This window comes from Merops nubicus, unplaced genomic scaffold (assembly GCF_000691845.1).
Source record: "Merops nubicus isolate BGI_N331 unplaced genomic scaffold, ASM69184v1 scaffold40280, whole genome shotgun sequence".
Taxonomy (NCBI): Eukaryota; Metazoa; Chordata; class Aves; order Coraciiformes; family Meropidae; genus Merops; species Merops nubicus.
Genome location: NW_008584288.1, coordinates 86 through 11,374, shown reverse-complemented (window position 1 = coordinate 11,374; position 11,289 = coordinate 86). Strand labels below are relative to the sequence as shown.

Here is an 11,289-nt window from a genome sequence, read left to right as displayed (position 1 = left end):
CAAGTATCATGTGGTATTTTAGGATGTTTTTATGATTTCATATCAAAATGATACATGAAAATACACAAGCAAACATCCAGCTTCTCATCCAGTCAAAAAGAGAGCTTTTAATACACGAGTTTCAAACTTACAACTCCTATGCAGCTACAGAGTAACCGTGCTCCTCCTATGTAGGAAACCACTTTTCACATCCCCAATATGGAGTGCTAATACATCCTCATCAGAAAAGGAATCAATAAAAAATAAACGTGTTATCAATTAATTTCAAATTCAAATGATTTCCAGCACTTCAATAGAGTATGTCTGAGAGTCCTTCTGGTGGTTAAGTCTTTGTAATTCTCGCAAACTTCCCTCAATCTTGTTGAGTTCAGAGTAGAATCGTACCTAAAAAAGAAAATACAGGTATTGGCAGTAAAAGAATTTTTAATTCTTTAATACTGTGGAACTATCTGTGGCTCTGCATCGTTTCAGGTATTTAAACCAAACAAATACAGCAGCTTTAGAAATCAGAATGAGAAAGTGAGGCCACTGTCATTTCATGCTCTGGAAGGAGCATACAGAGAACAGGCATTATATGATTTACTGTATAATTTGTTGTTACCCCCCTCATTCTAAATCCATACTAAAATGAAATAATCATCCCAGAAGATGCAACTTACTTGGGCTCTCACAAATTTATGCAGGCTTGAAAGCAACTCTTTTGCTTCTGGTAGCATCACCATAACTGTGAAGTGAGCATCAAGTAATAGGCACATCCAGTCCATAATCTGAAGACAAAGAAGAAAAGTACACTTAGGCTTGATGATATGCAAATGACACAAACTTGGCTTTAAAAGCTCAACTCTGAAAAATCAAATTCTAATGCAAAATGCACAGTTTCAGATTTTAAGGAAGTATATTTTCCAGTAATAAAAAGTTCTGTGTTACATCTGACTTCTTACAGGTTCTATTAGCAGACAATACTTTGTAGAATGAATGTAGATCTCAGATGATTTGAGATGTTCACAACTACTCACTAAGTTACACAGCACAGAAACCAAAGTGCAACTCTGAGAACAAGCTTCTCACCTGATTTATAGTTGGATAAGAGCGGTGTTGATTTTTTCACTGCATTTCACATACAGGTAGTATAAATACCTAAGAAACAGCTAAAAGTAGAAAAGTCAAAATATTTTTAAAGGACAAATATTTAATAGACTGCAAAGTTTTGTCCTGCAAACCACAATACTTGATTTTTTTTTTAAATTTATATTTTAAAGCTACATAGATGCCTATACACTACACATTAAAAATAAATTTTATGTTTTTCCTACACCACGTAACTAGATGTTTGAAAATTATCAGCAGTATTCAGTATAAAGCTACACCAAGGTGTAATTATTATTCCAATCATTGTATCAGTGCAATGTATTTCAACATAGCCTTTTACAGGAGCTTTGCTAAAAGCTGTATCAACATTCAATATTTCAGTCCCTGTTATGGGTTATAAAGAGGGTTTCTTCTATTTTCTACAATAAGCAAGAATTACAAAAATTAACAAAAGTTCCATATGTATGTGTAAAAATGGGACACTGATTAACATCAAATCTTACTAGGCATCTTAATTTCATTGTCATGCCTTAGTTTGTGACTCAGACTCCAGTAAGAGTAGCAAGTTTCTGACATACAACTGAAAAACTCTCTTCCCTTTCTCTCCCCCAAAACTAACAGTAAGGGTTTTAAAACTTTTAAATCTACTTACAACAGCTTGCTGAGCTGGAAGGTTTTTCAGATGAGGCAAAAGGAATGTTTCACTGTAAGCTGTACGGAGAACAGCATTTCTGTGCAGTGCTATTAAGGACATGAAACTGTAGGAAAAAATACCAGTTGCTACAAAGCAAAGTGAATTCTAATTAAACTGCTTCTCCGGGTTCCTTGAGAGGAGTCCTATTTTAGCCCTCTGAATCTCCCTTATTTCTGTCATGAAACACATGCAGCAACAGAAATTTTCAACAGTAATGGAAGATAGGTCTTTTAGCAATACTAACTCTAAGCATTCACATCACATTCCACACACTGACTGTCCTTCATGAGAACAGAGAGGATACAATAGTGCTGCCTTCTGTGGCCCAACAGGGCAGAACTCACAGCCAGTTGTCAGCTGGGTTTCCTTCCTGAATTTACTGTCCCAGATTTCTTGTTCCACCGCTGTCCTGAAACCATTCTCTACAACTTCAGTCTTAACTTCTTTATTGTTTAATTCAATATCAATGTAACAGATTACAGAGTCTAGATCCACATCTATGTTTTGAAGACAGGCTTCACTGGTGCTGTACAAGAAAATATCAGGCATTTAACACTTTTGGTTATTAGCTTTAAAGTAAGCAATTCCATCAACCCAACAGTAGTACACATTACAAGCTATTTGAAACTTACAATAAAAGTGAAAAAATATACTAAAATGTAGTCTTGCAGAATGAATAAAGGCCATAGGAGAACAGTTAATATTTTGTAGTTATTAATCTTGAATACATACTGCTCTTTTATTCCAGCAATATTAGTTACTGGATTATTATTCTGTCATGAGCTGATTTAAAGGTTCTACTTAATTTGAAACTGTTCCTGTATTCAAAACCTAGAGAAGTAGTTACAACAGTCTTTTCTTTTGGTTACAGAGCCTGCCTAAGATGTCATCCTTTTTGGGATATGAAAACTATTTTTGCTGTGAACTTAGAAGAGTTTAGATCTTTTCCTGTGGGCTTCTTACCCCAGGTAAGTTCCCAGTTAAAGTTGTTGCCCAGTAAACAGACAGCTGTGACATCATACCTAGAAGGACGTGAATGCCATTCAAACTAGTAACATTACCAAAAGGCATGTTGGGTTAATTACCATTTACAGGATTTTTAGAATCAAAACATGCAACAGACATCTTGTAAAAAATTTGTCAGTCTGCAAGACTGCAACATACGCTGCACTCAGAATTAAGAATTTAATGCACAGTATTAATTGCTCATTTATAAAATTAAAGCCATTCTTGGCAGCATACAAGAAGGGGAAAAAAACCCCACGACTGATTCCAACTTACCTTAAAAATACTTTCAAGCAAGCATAAGTAATTTCTTCAGGAATATCTGGAAACCGTTGTAAGCAGATTTGTAAAAGATACATGTCTTTTTTCTCCAAAGCAACCATCATCAAATCTGGACATAAACTGCAAGAACATGAAAAGAACAGGCTGCATATTTCACACCCACTCAAAACTACATTGACAACTAATACAGAAATATTAATCTTGATTGCCACAAAAATCCATCTGGGGAGTGGATTTTTCTTCATCAGAAAACAAGCCTAAGCACCTCCAGGAGTAAATTCTGATAATTCAAGACTCTTTTATAAAGAACTAAATTTCTACTTCTTTTTTCTTTGTTTAATTATGTTTAAAGACTATTCCTTACAATTAAAAACGTGCAGAATCATCACCTGTAAGACAAGTCCCGGGTTTCAACTATCTCTATCAGGAGATCTTGAGGGTAGTACTTTGGATGTGTTTTACATCTGTTTATCAGAGCAGTCACTACACATCCAATGGTGGCTTGCAAATCTGGCATCTGGGCTTTTGACATCAATTGTTTCAATTCTTCTTCAAATTTAGCTGTAGTAGTATCCTGAAAATAACAAATCCAGGGCAACTCAGAAGTACAAGGCACAGGTTTGAGAACTGTACTGTGACTAGTTAGTCCAAGTAGAAACAGAATTTGAAATTCAAGCTAAAATAAATTCCATAGAAGCCCTCACCACTCTGCTTTTTGGTAGCCTTGCTCAAGCACCAAAGAGCCAAATGAGGGTAATTACTCTGTGAACTCAGGGAAGCAGTATCTTTAAGTAATGGCTCAGGGGTTATTTGCCTGTTCCTTCACTAACATGACCACAGTGTTGAGCCACAGCTGAACTACAGTTAGTCACACAGAAGAGATGAAACCTGAAGTATCACAACACTTGCAGCAAGTTTTAGAAAGGAACTAGACAGCTTATTTTTGTATTTACAGTGAAATTCCCAGCATTCTGATAGTCTAGATCCAAAATGACTCCAACAAAATTAAAGCCATAAATAAGATTATAAAAAAAGCTGAGCTCAGGTGAAGTATTCTCCCATCTTTATTTACCATAATATTTTCATTAAAAATGAAAAAATCTGTGTATATGGTTTTAGAATCCAGATAGCTATCATAAGCCCTGTGTTGCACAGGTCTAGAACACACTCCTATGACAAAACTCTAATTTCATCATGTCCAAATACTATCCTAGCACAGGAATACGCTCCAGCTCACCTTTAAGGCAGCTTTGTCAACTTGATATGTGCAAGAGTATACGGAAAAAGATAATAGCTTAAGAGACACCTAGAATATTCTGAGAGCTTCTAAAACTCTGCTTTAGGATATCTGGTTTACTTACTTTTAGATTTAGTAAGAGCTGCCCAACTGATAAGGTATTTGGCTGTTCTTTAGCAACAGTGCTCCTTTTTGATCTCAACTATAAGGAAAAACCAAAAGTTGTTATTCAGCTCCAAAAAGATGGTCTATATTTAAAGATTTTAATCAAGATAATGAGGAAATTCATGTGCCAACTTGCTGCACAGATTACATTTAATAACTGGGTAGCCCAATTCCAGAAACAGCATTAGAAACAATGAGTGGCAAATACAAAGTGAAATTTCTTCTGCTATAATACCTAAAAGTTAAATTAATAGCATGGGGAAGAGGCAAGAAAAACAACCAAAAACCTCACGTGGTCCTCATGCCAACTTACAGTCATTCTGGACTCTGATTTTAGAGCTACAGGCTGCTCTGACTGAAAGGAAACCACCAGTTCTTCCTCTTCCAGGGTATCCCAGTTTACAAATGAAGACATATCTGGGAACACAAAAGTAAAACTGTATGCAGGTAACACTTAAAGCACATTTATTAAAGTATAAATATTGCATCAACCTCTTATACTAACAGGTATTTTCTAAAGCATAACCCATGTTACTTTATGCCAAGAAAGTTTCCAGTTTTATCTTGGGAGCAGGTCATTTTATGACCCTTTTTGCATAGTGCAAAAAAGGTTTTCCATTTTTCCAGGTTTAATTTTTCCATGTTTAACCATTTAGCCTCTGGGAGGAAGAGAAATAAGTTATTACACCATTTATTGTGAGCATTACTTGCAACATTTTACCAGTGCAATGCTAAATTAAAGACACTATGACAGCACATTTTTAAAATGAAAGTTTACAAAATAAGGTTTGACATTGCTCCACCTCATCATAAATTCCCTGAATTTATAGAAGACAGCACTTCATTGTGGATTTTAGTATTCATAGCAAACATTCCAGTATTTTCAGTAATGCCAGTACTTGAATGAAAACCCAAGTTAAGTGGAATCACAAGAAATTCAGACATTTGTGTGCTCTGGTGATCTCAGCAACAGTAAATTTAACAGCTAGGAACAGAATACAGCATTAGGCTACCTCATGCTGTTTGGATTCCATTTATTTTATAGGACTGTATCAAAATAATTTTTTATACAATTTCGGAAGTTTTAATTTCACAAAATTTTTTCAGTGTAATTATAAAAATTCTTACCAGGAGTCTGACTGTCCTTGAGCTTTCCTACAGCAGCTGCCAAGGATGATGTTTCACATTTGTACATAATCACCGTTAGCACTTTCCCATGAGTGAAAAAAAACTTTTCCTCATAACACCACAACTACAAAATATTAAAACACAGCGTTAATGAGGAAGTGAGCAGAGAAACATGGTCCTGCACAAGCTGATGTGTAACTCCTTTCTGCAAAGTTCAACTAAAAGTCAGCCATCAGGTTGTTAAAAATTATTCTTGGTAGGTTTAACCCTTGTTAGCAGTGCCTCATTAACTGTTGATTTTAAATACACAAATAACAGAGCGTTTCTTAAGGGATGTCTTACAAGGACCGTGGCTGTTCCAAGGCATTGAGCTCACTAGTTCATTTGAAATTCCCTCTTGTGCAATTTTAAGGCAAAACCAGTCAGCTGTTGTGTCTCACTTGTGCATTTATTACATAGGTGTCAACTGACTTCCTGACACCCAAACATCTCTAAACACTGTTTAGGGGAGATGCAGGGATCATTTATGCCATCAATTGCAAACAGTCTGAAGAAAATAGAGCAGGGGGTTTCTGTTTAATTAGCTACTTCATTCTCACCGAATAATCAAGACCATCAAAAGTGAGAAGAAAATTTAGCAGAGAAATCGCCACAGGCCACCCCTCTGCTGCTAAATATTCTGGCAAAAACTGCTCATCAGCTGTTCAGTATTATTTCAGAAGCTGGCATCTGCTGCTCTTCCAGACAGAAGCAGAACTCTGAAGCCCACCAGGCTCTTCACTGCTACCGTGCCAAAGGCACAAAGTGGGCCACAAGTTAAAGATGGAGCTTACCTGTCCACTGGTTCCCAGGGGCAGCTCCTTGGAAGTTTGCAATGTCTGAAATTTTGTATTCCATATTGTTAGGCACTCTAGGGAGAATAAGAGAAGTTACAGACCCAAAATGCAATATACATGCTACATTTGCCTTGGCTACACTGAGTTAAAAATACTTGAGGAAGTAGAAATAACTCTTTCAAAATAGCTCAGTTAGTAATGAATTCAACATCAGGAATTAAATCAGGGTAGTTAGATCTCAAAAAAAAAAAAAAAAACCAAACTGAAAGTGAGCTAAAGTTCCAGCAAAGAGCTTTAAACATGAGGCTGTGGCAAGCCCTAGGGACTGCAGCCAGTATGGCTTCCAGGCAGGAAATCCCTTTTGTCCTAAAATGCTCTGTTCAGTGCCTTAAGTTTCAGTGATCACATACTTCAGAAGTTTACACATGAGACTGAAGTGTTTGTTTCCCTGATTTTAGACACTGATTTCTTAGAGGACATGAGGTCTGTTTCCCTGCATAGATTCTTTTACAAGCATCCTCAGTCCCAGAGTTCTGCTACTGCATCTTCTCAGCTGTTCACAAACAGCATGAAAGCAAACACTGAAACTCAACAGTGAGGGAAGTCCTGCAACCCACTATCCAGTTTACTGCTAATGGTTTTCTTTCAGCAAGTGTTCTGAATGCCACAGCTCAACTATGTACTAGTTTCAAGAGCCAACTAATATTTTATTTTCACTATTTCCTGCTTAGTCCTCTGCCCAAGGCAATTTTAGACCATACAACATCTTAACCCAAACTTCCAAGTTACCTTTGGATTCTTCACTAGATGCAGTCAGACTTCCTAATACTGCGATGTGGTCTTTATCAAGAACAACAAAAGAAGTTCCTTTTAGAACACTTCCAGATACTGAGAGGTTTAGTAGTAGAGACTTGGACAAAATTGGCTCTTCCTCTTCAGTGTTTTGTTGCAGAGGTATCAGAACTTTGTACACAGAGTCATTGGAATCTGTCAAAGAAAAGTGATGATGCTTTATCATCTGTTATTGTGGAATAAATATTTGATATGATATGGCAAGAGGACATCCAAAGAGAACAAAATCCAGTGAGTGCTCTAAAAAGAAATAATACAGAATATTTAAAGCATACATTATGATGCAAAGCAGCAAAATAAAAGGATAGCTAGCATGAGATCTGCAAAGTGCAACTGTAACATTTAGGTACAGTCACCCTTTGCAGTCATTAAAATATCAGGAAGATTTAATTACCGCTTCTACCACTTGCCAGTTTAGAAAGTTTAGAGAGTTAAAATTACTAAGGAGTAATTCACTAATATCTTCATGTCCTTCCATACAGTTCTTTGCTTTATTATGACATCTCATTAGAAAGTGTAACTTACACAAACACAGAAGTGTGATTATTTGATCTTTTACATATGCTGTGAAACTCAGTGGTTTAGAGTATTCTTGTTGTTCAAGCTTATATTTATGTAGACTATTCATCTTCGGTTTCTGCACATAGACAAAAAAATCCCCATCCTAGAAAAAAAAACAACAACAAAGTTTTCCTTTAATTTACACAAAGAAAAGATAACAGAAATTCATATATTAGTACAGCTTGACCTTGAACATTAAGCAAAACTAGGAATTATTATTTTCTGTAGGACATACAGCCTAATTCAGAAAAGTCTACAGACTCAAGCACATAAAGGAAATCCTAATTTGATTAAACAAATGGATTCACAGGAAGAAGCATTTGAATAAAGACAAATTAATGTATTTTTTTAAAAGCATAAATCCTACTCAGTAATTTCTTTACAATGAACAAGCATTTGAGGCCAGTGAAGTCACAAAATCCTCTACTGTATTTAAGCTTAACTATTCTCAGAAGTTCTATGAGGCAGGCTCCTCAGCCCTGAGAGCAACACAACTTCAATTTAACAGTTGTATCAGAAACAACACAAATAGAGAATACTGATTAAATCAGGATAATGGTTTTACTAAAAGCTCTCAAAATCCAATGAAACAGGCAATGGATTTTAGAAAAAGCACTTATATTTGCAGGTATGAAAGGGTTTTTAAAAATTATTCAACTCACTTTCTCAGTAGCGAAAATTAAGACAGGTTGTTGAGCTTCCATAAAAGCTTCACTCCACCTAAAATCAGAAAGCTGTATGAACGTCTTCTAAATTCAAGGACTATACCTAAAGTCAGATCACTATTCCTTAGGCAGCATCTTGTTTTTAGCATATCTGTATAAATAAGATTTTAAAAACAATGTGTTGGAAAAAAACACCCAACCCCAAGATCTTCGTCTTTCAGATTTCTCCCCTACCTGCTCAAAAAAGGGAACTCTTCCATCATCAATTCCTCTGAACAAGAAACAAGCCCCAAAAAGCTGTGTGACTTACTTGATGACTTCGTCTGAGATAACATCTTCAATTTCTTGTTGTGGGGCTTCCAAAAGGACATCTAAAGTTCGAACACCACCTCCTTTGAACAGTACCACTGGCCCTCCACTGGGGAGAGAGTGTATTCTGTATACGTCAGCTGAAAGCTACAGAGAAAGAAACAATTTCTGTGTTCTTCAGCACATCACCCCGAAAGCCAAGTTTTATCTGTGATTTTTTTTTTTTTAAGTTCTTTCAGTAACTGAGAAACAGAAGAATTATGAACCTGGAAGTTTCCTAATAACGTAGGCCTAGTAGTTGCCCATTTTCTGAAATGGGCAAGGAATATCAAATCACTACCCAAAAAAAAGCCAAGGAACAGTCCCAATGAGCATCACTTTTCAGAATCACACCAGAAATAACATAACTGAGGGCAAGGAGTTGGAACAACTGTTACACAGCATAATGCAGTGATCTAAAACACACCTGCCAGCAGACCAGAGAAATCTCTGCCTGAACATAATTCACCATGTTAAAAGAAAGTCCTCTGAAACTTTGGAATTGGGATACAAATCATTAAAGAGTAATACTCTGATGATCAAGTCTCTCAGTGCATCTGGATTCCTTGCAATATTCCAGAACACCATGAAGCACAAGTTCAGACAAAGATCAGGTAAAACATGTTATTACTGCTATGAAAATTAACATCTCTTCCACTAGCAGGATTTAAAAATGCTAACGTAGAAGTGAACATACGCAAGAGACTTACCGTTGCTTTAAATACTTTGTCCAAGTTAATATCTGTGTTCTTCCATATTCTTAAAACCTTTAAGAGAAGTATCATTTTTTAAGCACAGTAAACAGTAATACATAGAATTCTCTGCACGCAAAATACTAACAACTGCACATCACTGAAACGTGGGAGGAAAATGAACAGGAAGTATTCACAGCAACCCTAGTGGAAATGGACCCGGGGGAGTTCACAGGGGCAGCAGCTGGAGTAGAGACATGAGGAACACCAACCAAGCTCAGAAATGTCACACTAGAAAGAAGGGAAGGAGTAAGGTTAAGGAAAACAATACAGAATTCTAAATGAAAGTAGATCAAAGTGGTGGAGACAAACTAAGATACAGATGACCTGATCTGGAAGAGAGTGTTTCAAGGAGAATAATGAAAGGTCAGGAAAGAATTAGTCAACAACAATTAAAAAAGCCCAAGGTTCAGCATGAGCTGAGCAAACACAAGGACACAAACAGGAAATGTTTAACTGTAAAACATGAGCAGAAGAACAAGGATGCAGAGATGAACATTTTAACCATTTCAGTATCAAACCCATGCAGTTCTAAACATCACCCAGACTGCAACAGAAGTAACGAGAACGTCTGTGAGAGGGATCTGTGACCCAGAAGGGCAGTTCTGACAGGCTGCTGCACAGCTGGTGCTCAGCACAGCCACCTGCACACCACTAACAGGAGAACACAGCAGGCACCTCAGATCCTCATCCCCATCCTCACAGCTGGGTGAGGTGAGCTGCACTGCACTGGCTGTCAGCAGCTCCACACGCTCACATCTAGCCAAAAGTCCAGCACTGCTGATTTCTTCCCTCTCTGTGCTCCCCCCACACGGTTCCCTACCTCCATTCAATGAAAAGACTCACTGCTTCCTTTTTGTCTTTTAAGAAAAGTACAGGCTCTCACCTTGTCATCATGAACAGCTATATACTCATGAGTTTCAAAGTTGCATACAACTGGACACGTGAGGATCTGTCCATGTTTAACCGACCAACAGCCAAGTGGCTTCTGATCTGAAACCTGGAAGGGTCAGAACAGACAGTGTAGTTAAAATACAGCCTGGTACACTCTGGGGGTTTCCTCATGACAGGAAGGAAATGCAAAGTAGCCAAATCTGGTCTGAATAAGTATATTAAAACATGGACACACAGCACTTCTGCTGGAGTATTCACGTTTCTGACTTCAATACCAAAAATTTCAGAACAACATAAACGAACTCTACACAGAACTATTTATTTTCACATAAGAAATAACTTTGCCCTGTAACAGTCCAGTGGGTTTGAGCCATGAAACACAGGTATGAGACACTGCTCTTCCACAGTGAGGGTCCTGCTGTTAGTCACTGTGTAAGCTGCTTTTACTCACCAATACAACCATGCACAGAGCAATGCTTTGACTCTTCCCAGTTCAATGTAAGTTACTGATACTAAGAGCAATTAGTTCTACTGTCTAAAATCATATTATAAATTATTTATATCCAGCTGCCCAACCCCCTCAGCCTCGAGCTACACTGGGCAAATTTACCAACATGTTTATGTTCTTGTGGAAGGTTTTGACAGTGGGACTAAAAAAACCCAAAGGAGGTTATGTCAGGAATCCACGAAGACACCAGCTCCACGCATGTGAAAGTCAAGCAGATATAAACTCAAATGTTTTAATAAAGTTTCTTGTTATAGTTACTGAAATATATGCCCA

At 37.1% G+C, this 11,289-nt stretch overlaps 1 protein-coding gene across 1 annotated transcript; it reads right to left on the bottom strand.

Annotated features, from left to right (window-relative positions):
- Positions 1-270: 270 nt before the first annotated feature.
- On the bottom strand, positions 271-10,614 carry NOL11 (nucleolar protein 11; the record flags this gene model as incomplete). Its single annotated transcript, XM_008943666.1, is given in 18 exon segments — positions 271-384; positions 660-767; positions 1,069-1,085; positions 1,088-1,148; positions 1,742-1,820; positions 2,088-2,309; positions 3,065-3,190; positions 3,460-3,644; positions 4,432-4,509; positions 4,786-4,889; positions 5,601-5,724; positions 6,434-6,510; positions 7,226-7,423; positions 7,814-7,952; positions 8,512-8,569; positions 8,825-8,970; positions 9,573-9,629; positions 10,501-10,614. Coding segments are annotated over 18 exon segments (2,007 nt in total), but the record flags the coding sequence as incomplete, so codon positions are not given.
- Positions 10,615-11,289: the final 675 nt, after the last annotated feature.